This window comes from Pagrus major, chromosome 23 (assembly GCF_040436345.1).
Source record: "Pagrus major chromosome 23, Pma_NU_1.0".
NCBI lineage: Eukaryota > Metazoa > Chordata > Actinopteri > Spariformes > Sparidae > Pagrus > Pagrus major.
The window spans coordinates 25,376,314-25,394,618 of NC_133237.1; the positions used below are offsets into that span (position 1 = coordinate 25,376,314).

General features: G+C 39.9%; 3 protein-coding genes across 4 annotated transcripts; 2 read left to right on the forward strand and 1 right to left on the reverse strand.

Moving 5' to 3' along the window:
* The first annotated feature begins 3,508 nt into the window (after positions 1–3,508).
* LOC141019909 (dehydrogenase/reductase SDR family member 7C-B-like) lies at positions 3,509–5,328 on the forward strand. Of its 2 annotated transcripts, none has more exons than XM_073494935.1 (7): positions 3,509–3,562; positions 3,891–4,068; positions 4,161–4,273; positions 4,365–4,575; positions 4,657–4,749; positions 4,890–5,045; positions 5,123–5,328. In XM_073494935.1, exons 1-7 carry the CDS (start codon positions 3,509–3,511, stop codon positions 5,326–5,328), a joined length of 1,011 nt encoding a protein of 336 aa, XP_073351036.1. The 2 variants fall into 2 exon arrangements, with proteins under 2 accessions (XP_073351036.1, XP_073351037.1); XM_073494936.1 differs by having other exon boundaries at positions 3,903–4,068.
* A 1,347-nt stretch (positions 5,329–6,675) lies between these two features.
* LOC141019763 (protein NATD1-like) lies at positions 6,676–8,557 on the forward strand. The gene is made up of 3 exons (XM_073494765.1): positions 6,676–6,863; positions 7,843–7,961; positions 8,046–8,557. Exons 1-3 carry the CDS (start codon positions 6,713–6,715, stop codon positions 8,160–8,162), a joined length of 387 nt encoding a protein of 128 aa, XP_073350866.1. The 5' UTR covers positions 6,676–6,712; the 3' UTR covers positions 8,163–8,557.
* A 2,908-nt stretch (positions 8,558–11,465) lies between these two features.
* On the reverse strand, positions 11,466–18,305 carry LOC141020058 (germ cell-specific gene 1-like protein). Its single transcript, XM_073495100.1, has 5 exons — positions 18,002–18,305; positions 16,292–16,339; positions 15,005–15,157; positions 12,281–12,392; positions 11,466–11,769 (listed from the first exon to the last, which is right to left on the reverse strand). The coding sequence occupies exons 1-5, from the start codon at positions 18,303–18,305 to the stop codon at positions 11,466–11,468; spliced, it is 921 nt and encodes a 306-aa protein (XP_073351201.1).

Below are 18,305 nucleotides of genomic sequence, written 5' to 3' on the forward strand. Positions count from 1 at the left end.
CCCGCACAGGTGACACAAAATCGCACAAAAACGCAATGAACACACATTAAAGAATATAAGGTAAGAGCCTGATTGTGATCATACAAATATGAGCCTTCGGTAAATGCTAATTTACGTAAATGCAGCTGGAAATAACAATTGTTTTCATTGTCAATAAATCTGTCAAATATTTTCTGGAAGAATCGTTAAATCATTTGGCTATTTAAATAAAAAAATATATTTTCAATTTCAACTAACACAGATTAATTATCTGTTGATTCACTGATCTATTATTTAACTGATCGATGCACCTCTCATTAAAAAACCCATCCCAAATGAAATAAGAATGAAATAAAATTACTTAAAATTAGTTAGGGATATTGTGATATTTTAGTGATTCACTTGATTGTTTATTCTGTGACATATCTGAATTTTTTTATTTTGTGTTTGAGAATTGTTTTGGTCCCCCCCCAAAAATGTAATTTGACTTTTATTGCATATCCATGTACACGCATATATGCACCCACATCACAATATCCCTAACTAACTTTGAGTAGTGTGTGACTTCAACTAACTCTTGTTTTAATTGTCAATAAATCGGCCAAATATTTTCTGGATTAATCGCTAAATCATTTTGTATATTTAAATAAAAAATAATGCAAATAAAATTGACATTTATTATTTCAATGAATCAATTATCAAAATAATTGCAGAATAATTATCTGTTGATTCACTAATCTATTATATAACTGATCGATGCATCTCTCATATATATATATATAGTACAATTTAATATAATATGTTTATGGAAAATAAACAAATATCAGTGAAAATTAAGGTTGACCATTTAGATTGTATGCTTTTATTATGGTAGGGTCGACTTCCGGTGACACTGTCTACTTGATTGACAGAATTTTCGAGCTTTAATTTCTTCACACACACACACACACACACACACACACACACACATTTTACTATCAGCAGGATTTGGTTGCAGCTATTATAAATGAATTAGGCTCTGAGGTTTGAGGTTTTGAACGCAGCCTCAGTTCTTACAAAGTTAGTTTCAAACTAGTGTTTTAATTAATCAGGTTAAAGCAATTAAACCAAAAAAGTGTCCTTCTCTTGTGAAGAGCCATAGTTGCAGTTATTTTCCCCTCTTTGTGGTTGTTTTGCCGACGTATGTGATCGTTTTCTGTGCTTTTTATGGTCATTGTGCGTCTCTGTGTCCTTAATTTGTGACTCTTTGCCGCCATTTTGTGTTTTACTTTGGTTTCCAACATATTGCTCTTTAAGTAAAATAATTATTGTCTCTGCAAGCTGATTAAGTAAGATACTCTGTGACTCAAACACTGTAAATTCATTCACTCCTTTAGACAACAATATGAACAAAATGTAAAATACTGAAAAATTGGTTCAATTGTGTGACTCTGTAGTCGTTTTCCCATTTTTGTGGTTGTTTTATGTCTCTCTGTAGTCATTTTGCCGACGTATGTGATCGTTTTTTGTGCTTTTTATGGTAATTTTGTGTCTCCTTGTCCTTAATTTGTGTCTCTTTGTCGCCATTTTGTGTTTTACTTTGGTTTCCAACATATTACTCTTTAAGTAAAGAAATTATTGTCTCTGCAAGCGCATTAAGAAAGATACAATGTGAACAAAATGTAAAATACTACTATATACTATACTATAATAAAATGAATTAAATTATGTATAAATGCCTGCACGATTCACAGGTCGTGACTCAAGATAAAACTGATATAACGACTCTTTATGATGTGAAGTACATCAGAAATGTCGCCTCCGGGCAGCCAACAGGAACCCGCGTCCCTCCTCGTCACCCTCCTCCCGTCATTCTAAACATAACATGTCGACAACATACGTGGAAAATAACCGACTCAGCTGTGCTGCTATTAAAAGAGCACAAATCCCTGAGTATTGCCGCGGCGGGGCGGCCGGCTGTCTTGTCGGAGGAGCTCTGTGAACGAGCTGCTGAGGCGTGCAGCTCCGGCTCCTCAGGAGGGGAATAAATCCAGAGTCCAGAACACCTGCAGAGGCCCGAGAAGCAGTAAGTGCCGGCTGAGAATTCATTTCCTGTAACATCGAGGTCAGCTGGAAAGCGAGCAGCTCTCTTTAATCTGTCAGTTCCTTCTGCAAAGTGCCGAGACACTTTAACAGCCGACTGTACACTTTGTCTTTAATTTGACCCCAGACGGCTGCTGCAGGATAAAAAATGTTCTGTTTCTCTTCCTGCTCAGTTCTGATTGTGTTTCTGTGTCTCTGTGGACTTTGTTGTGGAGTAAACTGGGGAGTACTCTGTCACTCTGAGTCTCTGTGAGAGATACAGTATCTATTTCTAGGGCAGTTTATATTTAGAAGACCCTTCCTACAAACAGCCGGGGCTGGCACCGTAAACCTGAACCTAAAGGTTATCTTCAGACTCCCAGCTGGACTCAACTACAACATGAGAGAGCCGGTCGTCTTAATACGGTGACAGAAAAGTGGTTTCTAACAGAGTCTTTGCTCTTCACGTGAAGGAAAACACACCCTGTAACTCAAACACTGTGGAGACAGGCACAGATTAGGAAACAACAGGTTCCTGGGCACAGACAAGAGGCCCCCGGCTCCTCCAACACGGCCCTGATCCTGTGGTCGCTTTGTGTCTGTATGTAGGCGCTTTGCATTTCATTGTAGGCATTTTGTGTCTCTGTGATTTTTTTGTGTGTCTTTGTGATCATTTTGTGTCTCTTGCAGTTTAATTGAGTGTCCCTTAAAGTGGTGGTTTTGCATCTATTTGTCATTATTTTGGTGTCTCTCTGTGGTCGTTTTGTGTCTCTTTGTTGTCAAATTGTATCTCTCAGTTGTCTTATTGTGTCTCTTTGTGGTCATATTGCATCTGTTGTGTCTCTTTGTGGTTGTATTGTATCTCTTTGTTGTCGTATTGTGTCTCTTTGTGGTCAAATTGTGTCTCTTTGTAGTCGTCTTGTGTCTCTTTGTGGTCGTATTGTGTCTCTTTGTGGTTGCACTGTGTCTCTTTGTGGTCGTTTGTGTCTCTTTGTGGTTGCACTGTGTCTCTTTGTGGTTGCACTGTGTCTCTTTGTGGTCGTTTGTGTCTCTTTGCGGTCGTCTTGTGTCTCTTTGTGGTCGTGTTGTGTGTCTTTGTGGTTTTTGCATCCCTGCGACCGTTTCTTTGGTCTTTTTGTATCTCTGTGGTTGTTGTTTTGCTTTTCTTTGTGGTCCTTTTGTGTCTCTTTGTGGTTATTTTTCTGTTCTTTGTGGTGTTTATGTCTCTGTTGTTGTGTCTGTAAAATGCCTTCGCTACATGCTTGTTATGATTTTAGTTTGGGAATAAACTTTACCTCCTGTACACTGACGGTCTGTATACTGTATACGAGTATAGAAAAAGTATATGTGTACATCAATGATGTGTTATTTACATGAACATGTAGTTTTTTATAACTAATATAAAACTGGGTTACAACATGTCTCCTCTGTTTTTATTTCAGAGCTGTCAGAATAGTTAGATTTTAAAATGGTTGTTAAAGGTGAGATGGAGTCCAATGTTACGCAGCCGGAGAGCTTCTGGGTATGAAACGCTCCTTTATTTATGTAAATCATGTTCACTAGATGGTAAATGACATCACATCTCATCTCATCTACGTCATCAGATCCAAATAATTCTCCATCTTTAAAGCATGTTTCAGTCTTTGAACATACTTTGACACCAACAACGTGTTCGTTAACCGTGACCTCCTTCATGACACTGGTTGGTTTGTTGCTCCTTTTTTAAAGGAATTGTTTTATATTTTGGGAACTTCCCCAGAATATGAAACTGTATCATGATATTTTGTGCGAGCAATCACAAAAAGAAATATTTTCCTGCGTATTTAATATTAAAATAAATTATTTTCCAGGACATCCTGCAGGAGATGGATCCAGCGTGGGTCACCACCGTCCTCCTGGTGCCGTGTGTCATCGTGCTGACAGCTGGATTCTTCTACCTGTACGGCGCCGTTATCGGCCTGTTGTCCAAAACATCGGTACGCAACAAGGTGGTGGTTATAACGGACGCTTTATCAGGGCTGGGAAGAGGTAACAAACCGACGCTTTGATGCTCAACATTCACGATGCTACAGTTGTTTCTACGTCTTGTGTTCAAACTTCTTTTTAATCGATGGATGCAGAATGTGCAGGTGTGTTTCACAAAGGAGGAGCGAGGCTGATCCTCTGCGGGAAGAGTTGGGAGAAGCTTGAAGAGTTTGCTGATGACTTGGCGAACGCCTCTGACCCGACTGTAGTGAGTATATACCAGCACTGAAACCAGAACAGACAGTGGAGACAGTGCAGACCTCCTCATCCCTGTTCCTCCTCCTCCTCCTCCTCCTCAGACATTCCCTCCTAAACTGGTGCTGGTGGATTTCGGAGACATGGACAGCATGCCGGAGGTGATCACGGAGATCCTGGAGTGTTACGGCTGCCTGGACGTCCTCATCCTCAACAGCAGCATGAAGGTCAAAGCTCCCGCTCAGAGCGTCTCTCTGGAGATGGACAAGCTGCTGATGGACAACAACTACTTTGGACCGGCCACGCTGGCCAAAGGTGGACGATGGAAACGTACAGAGTTAGAGTTCAGTCTGTGAAAGTGTGATCGTGTCTCATTTGTTCTTGGTTCTGCTTCAGGTGTGCTGCCCTCCATGATCTCCAGGAGAACCGGTCACCTGCTGCTCATCAACAGCATCCAGGGGAAACTAGCTGTGCCTTTTCGTACCACATGTGAGTTTATGAAGCGAAATACACAGGACATTTTTTAAGTCTTCCTCTCGATGGTCATGTGAGTCAGTCGTTAAACAACTTAGGTCCTTCACTGGTCATTCGTGGACTTTGGTGATCCTGTGTTTTTACTTTTACTCCAGATGCAGCCTCTAAACACGCCGTCCAGGCCTTCTTCGACTGCCTGAGAGCTGAGGTGGAGGAGTACGGCATCTCCGTCAGCACCATCAACCACACCTTCATCAGCCCCTCGTCATCTGAGAACACAGAGGCAGCCTCCTCCAAATCCATCTGGTCCTGTGAGTAAACAGAAGAAACTGTTTTGTATTTTCATGCCTCCAGAGCAACATGTGGACTGTATATTTGCTCTTTGCAGTGTTTTACACCAAGAAACCGCTCGGCGTTTCTCCGGACGAGGCAGCGACCGAGATCGTGAAGACTCTCCACAACAAGAAGAAGGAGGTGGTCATCGCTCCCTCGCTCCCCAAGGTGGCGATCTACGCCCGGTCCTTCTTCCCCAACGTCTTCTTCGCTGTGATGGCTGCAGGAGTGAACAACGCCGCCGCCTTTGAGAAGATGTAGAGCTGCTGACACACGTCGTGCAGACATTGATTTCCCACAGTTTATTAGAAAAAAAAAAGTTTTTCTGTACATTTTACAGGTAAACATACGAAAAATGATCATCAGTGTGCAGAAGTTACATAAAAATGGTCAGTTATGGAGAAAGTGTTGCATCTGTTCTTGTGTTTGTCGACTTGATAATATTCAAAATACAAATAAAAGTATTTATGTGTAATTTTCATGTGTGCTAGTTCCTATTTTTAATATTATAATCTATTATTTATGATCTTTTTTCAGTTAAAATAACATTATTATCACTCAGCAGTTTATCACTGGACCATACATACAGAGAGAAAACACCTTTACAGGTTTATTTGACATTTCTTTTACCTGCTATAACATCGACATTTTCTGGAATTAGCTACGTAATTTACACAAAAGTGAGTGTAGAATTTTCCTAAAACAAAATCTCGATTATCTCAATTATCTGTTCTTGTATTTGTGGAATTGATACGTTTAGAATAAAAAAATGTTATTTATTTTCAGATAAATTAACATTTTCACAGCAGTTTATTATTATTAGTCAGCAGCTTATCGCTGGTACCACACATGCTGAAAGAAAGCAAAGAAAACACTTTATCTTACATAATAAGAAAAGCTCAATTTAAAGCCAGATAATTACTATTTTATTTATTTATGTTTTCATTTCCAGGAAGAATCTGAAATAATTGTTTTTCTCTATATTTTACAGGTGAACAAGCACAAAAAAATGATCATCAGACAGCAGAATTTACATGAAAAAATTCTATTTATTTATTTTCAGATAAAAAAACATTTTCACGGCAGTTTATTAGTATTAGTCAACAGTTTATTGCTGGTACCGGGACCACACATGCTGAAAGACAGGGCTCCAGACTAACTTTTAACACAGGCTTTTTCATTTAGGTGCACCCCATAACACATTTTAGCACATTATGTAATTGTAAACACAAAAAAAGGTGGAAATACATGTTTTTCTTCATTTTAATCATAGGCAACAAGAAATCATGATAATAACTGTTTAAAAACTATCACTTTTTGGGGGCACGAGTGACCACAATAGTCGCACCTTGGAGCGAATTGTCAATTATAGAGAAAGTGTTGCATCTGTTGTTGTATTTGTGGATTTGATCACATTTAAAAATACAAATAAAATGTATTATGTTAAGTGTGTATCACTGTGTGCACCTAAATGTTAAAATGACTCAATGAGATGATGTCAGCCTGTGTGTTTTGTGCAGTAGAGGTCAAAGAAAGGTTATTAGAAAGTTAATTATTATCCTCTGTGCATGTGGCGCCCCCTGGTGGACTCACTTTACAACCACCACTACATGCTGCTTAGACTTACGTGTCTTTTCGTCTTTAAATGGCCTTTAAACTCTTCTCCAGCCTCGGTGGGTTTTCTCTCAGACTGAACTCTCCCGTCGCCTTCAGGTCTTTGAGCTCCAGCTGCGGTTTGACTGTGAAACACGACCGACAGAACCTCCGCTTCACCGTCGCTCCGGACAGCGGGGCCGGTAAGCGCACACAGCCGGGGGGTGACGCTCCCAGGCCGGGGAGATCCTGTAAGGGAGCCCGGCGTCCATTCGCGGCCTGCTGAAATGTTGACATCCGTGCGATTGATTGATTTACCGTTAGACTGTGCAGCTGTTTCATTGATCTCCTCGAATACCCTATTGACAGTGCAGTTCTCTTTCGTAAGGAAAGAACGCTGAGCGAAACTCCATTAAAAAATCTGTTCATTTAAAGTGCCTTCCCCACACAGTTAATTTTTCAAATGCAGTATGAAAGACTTGTACCTCAAACGATTTGTTTCTAGTAACGTAACAGTTCGGTATACATATTATGATCAAAAGAAACATATTTGTAACTTTTTAGAACATTTTTGGCTAGTTGGCCATACTAGTACTGTTGTAGCAGGCGACTGGCGTTCACTTAAATGTATCAATCTCTGGAGGGAGTTTGGCATTGGTTCATAATATCTATCTAATGGTTAATCTAAGGCCAGGAAAATGTTTTTTGTTGCCTCGCAGAATTTAATTTCCACCCAATGTCTCTAATTAAGTTTAACAAAAGAGGCGTTTCTCTTTCGGGAGGAGAGAACGCTTAACGACACTCCTTAAAGAAATCTGAGGATTATATCTTCTTATGCTCAAGGTTAAACAATGCAAACATAATATGAATCACTTGCACTTAAAATTATTTGTTTCTAGTCGCCAAAGAGTTCGGCACAAATATTATCAGCAAAAGTTACACATAATAGGACATTTTTGGCTAGATAGCCACAGTAGCACAATTATAGCAGGCGAGTGGCTCTCACTTAAATGAAGGAATTTCTGGAGGGAGTTTGGTACTTGTTCATTATCTGTCAAATGGTTATTCTGAGGCCAGAAAATGGATTTTTCGGTGTCTTACCAACACAGTGTCATTCTCTTCTTCGGGATCCTGGTCATGTTAAATTTGGTGTAACGTCCTCCATGTCTGCTCTGTCCACAGGGTCCCAGGACTGTGCGGTGCTTCAGTACAAGTTCACCGGTGAGAAGGAGGTGGATCTAATGTCCACCTATGTGCCAGAGACATTTAGGGGCCAAGGTGTCGCTGCAGTGCTGTCACAGGTAAGAGTTAAACTTTTCAGGTATTTTAGACATTGCACACACTATATATTACATGGTTTCATATATTTAATTTTCCTTTTCTAGGCTGCGATGGACTTTCTGGTTGAAGAAAACCTCAAGGCTCATATCTCCTGTTGGTATATAAAGAAATACATTGACGAGCACCCACTACAGCATTATAAAGAACTTGTCATCACTTGACTGCAGCCTGTTTGTCCAGTTAAAACCTGGGATATTACCTCAAATCAACTACAACCTCATGTACCTTAATGCACAAGACTACAGAGGCCAAATGGAGGATGTGAAGCTACTTGACCTGCACAATCTGCAGCAATACGGTCATGAATACTCATTAATTTACTCTGGATTTGTCAGAAATTTCATATTGTTTTTAAATGTACAGTAATTTAAAGCCAGGTAACGACTTTGTTCTTTGGTAAATCAGAAAATTGTAAATTGATTTTATTTTTTTAAATATCAGATCGCACTTTTAATGTTGTGTATTTAATCATTGTCCTATATTTCCTCACAAAGTGGAAATATGTATTAATTATTCAGTGTTGGGAAGTGTTATTAAAATATTTCTCAAGGTTTAACATCTGGATATTTATTCATACAATAAAATGTAGTGATTGCAGTTTTGTAAAAAATACCCAAGTAAAGATACTGTGTTAAACATATCCAAACACAAGCTAATGCTAATGGGAATGTCTTTACTTTTGCAGATATTTTCATTCCCCAATTTATTTAAGAATTGTATTATGTTGATGATGCCCAGAAGTGAAATATGTGGATGAAAGCGACGATCCTGATTGACCGTCACCACAGTAGCAACATGTCAATTACAAGGTGGGCGCCCCTTGTGGTAGGAAGGTGCCCATGAGACCCTAATTGTCTGAATAAACATCATGCTGTGTAGAAGAAGACTTGGAACTAGTGACTGAGACCATAAACTCATTAGGAAACTTTGCTATGGTCATAAATCAACTGAGAAGTAGGGTATTTTTTTCATAAGCTTACATACAATCTGACTTCTATTAGAAACCAGCTAGGTTGCCCCCTGCTGGCCAGTAGGAAGAATGCAGGTGGCACATATGGGCGGGGCTTCTGGGTCACTTTCTAGACCCAGAAGCCCCGCCCATATTTGGTTTGTACCAAATTTCATGGCCATCCATCCAATAGTTTTTGAGACTTTTCACTCAAAACTATATTTCACAATAATCCAAACAACAGTTGTTGTTGAACAAGATCTAATGGATATCCTGCACAGACAGTGTGGCTGATAAATTAAATATTTACTTATACTACTACCTATTGATAGAAATAAAATATCAAAGGACAAAAAGCTACAAAAATAAAACATGTTTCATAATGAAACTTTTCCTTTAGTCGTAACCTCACCGTGAGCTGACAGCTGACTTGGGCGAGCACTGTATATCTTGGATTGTCGCCACGTAACGAGATTATTTTTCTGTCACCACAGCAGCAGAAATAACTCCATGTTCTCCCAGCGTCAGGTCGTCTGCAGAGTCCAGAGGAAGAACACGATGAGAGATCAGCAGCTACGAGAGAAGACGTGACTGTGTTGAGCTGAACAATCATCAGAGCTGTTTTCCTTGAGAACTATATTTTAATGAGCATTCATATATTTCATTTCTCATCTTCAATGACAGGTCTGTGATCACATGATACAGAAATTCATCTCTCATGTTGTGCTGGAAATACAAAGACATCCTCGGTGTATCATGTACAGTGAGTCCACTAGGTGTCAGTCCCGCTCCATTCTGGACATTTTCCCTTCACTCCTATTTTGATCCAGTCAGTGTTTGATTTATATCTCAAATTAGAAAATGTTCAGCCTCCACTGCACCAATAAGAACCCAACAAACGTCCCACATAACTCAAAGATAGCAGCTGTTTCAACTAAAAACCAAATTTCCAAATCAGTGACAAAATTAAAACAAGGAGAAAGACGACAGTGCAGCTAAGATCCGACATGTGAGCATTTTCACTTTTGTATCATCAAAAGTGTGAGAAAAAAAGCTTTTAACACCATTTCTCAGGCATATTTGCAGACGCCTTTGCATATGTAAACACTAAATTTGCCCGCCAAGTGCTGCTCATCGATACAGCAACAAGAGCTGGCTGATGTACGATGAACTGGGCACAGACACAGTTTGGAGAAATCAGCTCATCCCATCTGTTCCTGAATAACGGTCATGATTTTAGCACTCTCAGCGCTGGCTCACATATAAGAAGTACTTTCTGTTGGCGGGAATAATCTCTCCTCAGATGTGTTAATGTACACGTGGACTTTATAGGCAAGTATGTGAACAACAACGTTACCGATGCAACCGGTCATACACGAACGAGTTGTTAAATAAACAGATAAACAGCGTATCTCCGGCCTGAAAGGCCTCAGACAGACCTCTCGCACATACAGGAGCTACAGCTGGACTGAAAGAGGCACAAAACAGCTGCAGCCGTGTTGTTGGACGTTTAGTTTGTGTCTTTGTGGTTGTTTTGTGTGTCTTTGAAATAATTTGTATGTCAATGTGTTGGTTTTGTGTATCTTTGTGGTCGTCTTGTGTATCTTTTTTGTGATTTTATGTGTCTTTGTGGTAATTTTGCTTGTCACTGTGATCCAGTCGTGTCTCTTTGTAGTAGTTTTGTGTGTCTTTGGGTTGTTATTATGTCTTTGTGGCCATTTTGTATCTTTGTAATGATTTTGTGTCTCTTTGTGGTCATTTTACATCTCTTTGTGGTCATATTGTGTGTCTTTGTGGCCATTCTGTGTGTCTTTTTCATGATTTTGTGTTTCCATCTAGTTGTTTTAAGTCTCTTTGGGGTTGTATTGCATCTCTTTGCAGCCATTGTGTGTCTCTTTGCTGTCATATTGTGCCTTGTTTGTGATTTTGTGTCCCTTCAGGATCATATTGGGTCATTTTTGTGATTTTATGTCTTTGTGGTAACTGTTTGTCTCTCTCTGTTTGTCTTTTTGGTTGTTTTCCATCTCTTTGTGGTCATTCTGTCTTTTCGTAATCATTTTCCCAGTAACTGAGTAGGTGACCATGCCTCGTCCCAGAGAGTACAAAATTAGTAAAATCTTGATGTAACTTGAGTAAAGATTCGGCCAAAGATCTCCTTCGTTGAAACAGACACAGCAGATCTGTACTGCAGCAGTAGCCTGCTTATCCTGCAGCTTGCCTCAGATTAGTGTGAAGACGTTGAAATTGCTGCGCTCTACCCTTCCTCCCACAAATAATATCGCATGGAAAGATTTAATGACATGCATGTTGTGTCAAAGCCGACCATGTCACATTATTTCCAAAAAAAGAATCTGGGATTCCCAGACACACACGTGATGTGCGGCAGGGAACAAAACAAACAAATGTTCTCCTGTATTAGAAATTTAAATCCAAGAACAAGAGTCAATCAGGCCCGGGGAATCTGCCCCGAGAACTGTTCCAGTGGGGCATGGGGGCAGGGAGAGCGACTCCATTTTCAGCAGTATGCCTCTCCTTGTGGTTCCGGTCCATTGTCCATTTCCACCACATACGTTGTCCCTGTGGATGGCTTGTGGCCGTTGACCGGCAGTTCCAGCTGTGCCTCGGCATCAGCAGGCACAGCAGTCAGGTACATGTCCCACATCTGCTCCGGGAGGTCCAGCTCCATCATCTTCTGCTTGATCATCAGGCTCTTCTCGATGTTCCGCCGCTTGTATTTGAACTCTATGATGGTCTTTGTGTACCTGTTGAGCGCCGTCACCGCGGAGCCCATGCAGGTGCCGAAAGAGCCCCACGCTAATCTGAGGGGAGGTTTGAAAACAGTGTGAGACTGAAGCCACACATATATTTAAGAACTCTACAGCTGAATTAATGGTCGAAATGTAATTTGACTTCCACAAATTATTATAATAATTTCAATAATTAAAAAAAATATTTATTATAAAGAGAATAACAGTTTTTAATACTTATTAGTGGAAACAGGCAGGCCACTGTGTCCGAAAATCACTCCCTATTTACTAGTGCATTACATCAACTGTCCGTTATGGATGTAAATAGAAACTGTTATAACGTTAGCGTTATAAGTGTTTAAGAGCCTGTTTGTAATTGAAGCAATACTATAAATTACTTGTAGCACCAGGCTGCACATATATTGGACTGAACAAGTTACAGTATGATATTGTCAGTTGGGGCTAATGACATTTTTAGTTTAGTAAAAACAAACAATGATATAAAAGGTACTTATGCTGAAGAAGAACGTTTGACAGTAAACTAACCAGCTTAGGTGATACAATTTTTCGAGTAGATGCTTACACATAAGACCAGCTGTAGTCCCAGGTCTTTGGCCTCCAGTCTTCTGGCCCCATAGCGACCGCCAGCTGGAATATGGTGGTAAACATCATGTGGGCCACCATCCCACAAAGGCCTGAGAACAAGAGCACATCAGTTTGGTACCGTGGAGTAATATGGAAACAGGGTTTATAACAGGGTTTATAATTGTAGTGAGATCGAACCAAAACTGTAACGTTGCCACAAAACCAAAACAATGAGCTGAAAGGCGCTATAACACTCTACAAAGATCATCTAGGTGATAGTTAACATTACACACACTTGTTTCATTATATGTTGATCAGACATTAGATGGTTATCTGCACTGTGTTAAAAAAGAAAAGTTAAATTTAAACTGGATTCAGATAGAGTGAATATCCTCTCCTGCTTGGTGAGGTAAACTGGCCTCTCTGTTATCTCCCTGCCGGATCCTGGCCCTGTCTCATCCAGCAGTCTGCCTCTCCACAGCTGCTTTTCTTGGGATTAACTCATAACAACAGGGGGGGATGGGAGTCAGGGGGCGGGAGGGAGCTCCTCTGGGCAGGTCTTGGCACAGCCCAAAACCGCTGCCCCGGGTCCAATCCGATTAGTCCACAAACCAGTAAATCCTCCGAGGTAGTGAGTGGACGCAGTGCAGTTAGCTGCTCCGAATGCTCGCTGCTGCTGACTGTCAACCTCGCCCCCTGCAGCCCGCCTGACCCGCTGCCATGCTGCTTTTTCGTGTTTACAGCAAAGTTATCATCAGTTAAAATACATCTACATGCTACATTATAAATAACAAACTAAAATGTAGCAGATATTAGTGTTTATCAACTATAAATCCTAAGTATGGTAAAACACAGTTGTAATAATATTTTTCTAATCTATGGTATGTTTTCTCCATTTACTCACACTAACTAACTAACATACTGTAATATCATAAAATGAACAAACACTCCAGCAGTAATGGAGAAAGAGGGAGTTTTCTCAACTTTTTGGAATATAGACATTATTCCAAAAAACAGAAAACCAGTGACTTAATCCAGATTTATGGCAGAAATCACTTCAAACTGACATATTCTGACAGAATATCCCGCTGTGGTTTTACCTCTTTGATTGGTCCAGCCCAGCTGGATTTAGTTGAGTGATCCCAGTTATCATCTTCAGTGTAAAACTCTTTTCAGAGGCAGAACTGCAAAAACAATTTCAGTGACTGAGCTGATCCTCAGTGGGAGAGGCTGAAGAATATCAGTTTGTGTGAATTAGATAATTAGCAAACCATGGATAGTGATGTTTAATGGACGAGTGATGAATGGAGGCTTGAGTGTGCACCAGAATAATTCGATTTTTTTCTATAAATAATGATTATATTGATGCTTTAAAAATACATTTTAAGTTTCTAGTGTTAATTCATCCACCTGCAGCAAAACCAAAAGTTGTAGCTAAAAACTTGACAGGACAAAGGAAACCATTCGGAGGAAACAGAAATAAACATTTTACTTATTTATTTTAAATGTTTTATTGAGCTCTGATGAAGCTCAGGATTTATTAGGAGAACAGCTGCTTTACTCCAAATATTTTCTTCTGTATGAATCTGAACTGTGTGTGGCCTGTTTTGCTGTGTGGAAGAACAAAACACATTAATTAACATTAAATCCTCACTGATCCTTTTGCTGTGTCCATAGATTTAAATAAGTAATGAAGTTAAACTCTCACCAAAGATTGAACAGAGGCGAGATGTTTCACTCTGTAGCTAAAACGGAGCGTTCAAGACACAGTGTGTAAAGGGGTGCTGCAGCAATATAATAAGAATATATATAAGAACAAAGAGTGTGTTTTTTGAAAATTAAAGTATGTAAACCTCTTCTACTAGGACCCTCAAATGAAAGTATCAACCTGAAAATTAGCCTAATATGACCTCTTTAAAGGGCAGGTTCACAATGCATCTGCACTCTTATTTTATGATTAAAGAGGATGCTTTCAGTCATTTTGAATGTTTGTAATGTCGTCGATACAAACACAAATAAGCAGCAAAAGTAAAAGCTGTAGTTCTGAATTTGACAGGATAGAGGAAACTCTCTGAAACTCAGGATTTATCAGGACAGCTGCTTTACTCAGAACAATCTAACTGTACGAATCTGAACTGTGTGTGTGGCCGTTTGGACGTGTGGAAGAACACACAACAATAATTAACATTAACATTAGATCATGACTGATTCTGTGTCCAGGGATTTACACCTGGCTTTGCACCTGACTTTTTAAGGGAAAGTGAGATGAACCTCTGATTGGTGTTATTCATATTAAGCCAACCCCTTTGTGCTCAGATCTTTATTTATCACTAAATAGGAGCCCAAAAGTGTTTTATCTGAAATGAACTGTTTTTTCAGTTTGACAAGAGAAAAGACTTTAGGTAAAGACGAACTGGTTGCTCTGATAAATACGTCTGATTAACTGAAGCACCGACATTACCTGAGCTTCTCTGTGTGACCTTACGAGACCCAAACAGGGCTATTAGATACATTCGGACATTAAGTCGGTGAATAGGCTAACCAGAGAACTTGAGGTCAGCATCAGCCAGTGAGATTATATCTGCCTCCAGAGGAGCATGGCCTCTAAACAATGTTTTTATAACTGTACTGGGATTTCTCCGTGCAGAAGCTTTATTACGGCTGGAGGAGGGCAGCATCAGCTACTGTCATTCAAAACAAGAGGAAAAGCAGTGCTTGTTACCTGACAGGGCAGTGCACATGGCAGCGAAGGCACTGAGCTTCAGTTTGTTCATGATACTGAAGCAGGGACACAGCTCCAGAGTCATCAGAGCCCCGCCGGTGAAGAGCAGGGTGAGGTACAGACTCTCCGCCACTATACACAACCACAGGACCCCTAGAAAACAAGATGGAGGGAGGGGGAGGGAGACAGAATTGAGCTGTGTTCTCCCCATAATACCCTGTCTGTGATGAATAATCCCATTTTGTCTGAAGGCAGACAGACATGTAGGTACAACAGGTCTGCTCCTTTTAGTCCTGTCGACCTGAGTCTCATCGTCTGGACAGATTTATTAATCAGGGCAGCAGCTGCTCGGCTGATGCTACTGATGTTAGGTGTTCATAACATGCACAGCTTACACAGGTGAGATATCGTGGGACAAGTAGTGGTTCGATCCTGCAGGTTTATGTTTTGACTAAAATTTTAATTTACTCAAAGGTCCAGTGTGAAGGTTTTAGTGGCATCTATTGGTGAGGTTACATTATGCAACCAACTGACCACCCCTCATTTCATGAGTCACATCTTTGTTTCTTATTAGGTGGCGACCTCTAGTGGCTGCAGTCATCTTAACGGCAGCAGAGGAGGAAGTTAGGCGATGTAGTATAAAGAGTGACAAAGTCCGCCAAAGGAGGATGGTTGGGTTAATCAAGCCGTGTGAAATCAAAAGTCAATGGTGAGTTATTTTAACTAACGTAGTTTAGATATGTCATGTACATAATGTAACTTAATGTTTTTCTAAACCTAACAAAGTAGTTTTGTTGCTTAAACCTAACTAAACTGTCCAACACAGGTCTGGTTTGTCTGTTGATGGTACTGTATGCTGCAACGTTCATGTTGTTTTTTGGCAGTCAACCTATTCAGTTATTTAGTTTTTCAACAACGAAGCTACTAAGCTTCAAGTGTTTCCAGCTCCAGATTTATCTAGATCTTTAGTTTCTGTTTGCTGTTAGAGCTGCAGGTAAATTTAATGCTCAGTGATTGGATGTTTCCTGCTGAAACACACCATGGGTGTGACAACAGTTGTAGAAATCAACAGTGGAAGTTTAATGCTGAGCTGTGAAAGTGCTACAACCGTGACATGTTTCCTTAACTACAGAGTGAGTCAAGATGAATGTTGAACTTTAAGTAGCCATGTTAGAGCTGTAACACGTCCTTCTAAGTAACGTTATCCATGTTCAGGAATCCATCAAACAATTTCTCAACAACAATCGCACATATTTCAAAATGTCAAACTTCCATCATTTCACAAACCTCTTTCATGTTCTGGTGCGATCTCTGAGAAGTCTCGACAGTCGAACCCTGTGAACAGAAGAAAGGAAAATATGGAGAAACACCTTTACTTACACTTTTAAGGGTCTAATGGTCTTCCCTTGAAGAAACTTTATAATTTAGTACTAATTATAGAGAAAAATAAAAACATTTGTCCTCTGATGGAAAGCTGTTGTTGCATCTTGGAGTCCTTATGTGACTGCTGGAAGGTCCAATTACCTAAATACTGTAATGAAGAGCAATTTGAAGGTACTTTTACTTGAATATTTTCATTTGATGCCACTTCTTTTTGCTTTACTCTAAATTTCTGAGGTAAATGTTAGAACTTACTAGAGCTACTTTGCTGATTGCAAATAAAACAAATCAGTAATGATGTTTTATTATAGAATAAGCTGCCGAGCTGTTGAATCAAAGTGATGAACACATTAATGCATCAATAATTAGAATCCAATAATAGAAAAATCTGATTCTGCAGAATGAGGTCTGTTACTTTTAATACTTCAGTATATTTTGATGCTAATACTTTTGTACTTTTAGTATGTAATTTCTGCCATGAGGGGTCTCTTTACCACAATAAAACAAAAGATCTGTGTAGCGTTGCATCATGGGAGTTGTTGTCTTCATAATCTTACAAATCTATCTGACATGACTCAGGCAAAAATATTCACGGACGAGGTGATGTATTGTAGTTTTATTCATGTTAGTGTGGTCATGTTCACCGACGTTAGTACACAACACAACAAATATGGGTCCAGACATTTTAAGGCAGAAATGTTACATATTATATCTTTAAGTAAAACAACAGGACTTTTACTAGTAACAGAGTATTTATACACTGTAGTACTGCCACTTTTACTCATGGAAAAAGACTGAGTATGTCTTCCACCACTGCCTAAAGGTCCAAACTTGAGATAGACTTGTTCGAGTGGAGATCGTCCTCACCTGCTGACGTGATTATCATGTTACTTTTAAAGGAGAAAATAGAAATTTGTAAGTAGGTTTTATATCCTTGACATTAATTCTGATTAAACCTAATGCCTGTCACTATAAGACTACAGGCTGTGATGCAACCTGTAGGACATTTTCATGGTCCAGGCTGAGTTTAGTTCATGTTTTGGGGATTGTGCATGCATTCATTGTTGTCTTTGTTTAGCATGTTTTACCCCATTCTTACCCCAAATGCATGGTAGCCTTTGTAAGCACAATTTAGTGAATTTAACAAAGTTTAAAGCTGCCAAAAACCCAAAATACATGAAGATGACACAGCTGTCTAAAGGAAGGTGCAAATCTTTAGTTACAGGCACATACGTTATTTCATTTATTTATTTATTTATACACACAAATACAAAAGAAAAAATATTTAAAAAACAACTATAATACAGTCTATTTACATGTCGATATATTTTATTCCTTCTTATTTTGGCGCCCTTTTCATAGAAGTCTATTTCTGTCTTTAAATCACAGAAAAAATTATTCTGAATTTACGTTTATAAAATTTTCTGCGTGAAGGCCTCACATCAGCACTCTCAGTTGGTTTTCTCACCTCGTCTCTAGGTGATGTACAAATTAAGTTATCTTGCAGTAAATAAAACACAGAGCAGGTGTCTGATTTCTGCCTCCTCCATCTTCACTTCCTGTTTTTTGAACACCTTGCTGTGAAGCTGAAGGTGAAGCTCTTGTTGTCAGGCTTACCGTTCATGTCGGCGGCCTGCTCGCAGGAGTAAAATATTCCTGTGTGGAACTTCCTCATCAGGAACTTCTCCTCCCCGGTCTCGAAGATGTACTGAACCAGCCGGCTGTCGTTGATGTTGGTGCTGTTGAAGCGGATGCAGAACCACTGCTTCGCCTTCATCGGCGGACCTGTGCAGAAGGGTTTGGGCACCTTCCTGGTCCCCTCGCACCAGTAGCTGGTGGTCACCGCTGATAAGGCAAAGGCAAACGCCACAAAGTTGAGGGTGATCGCCAGAGAAGCCCGCCACCCGCGCTCTAGCCTCAT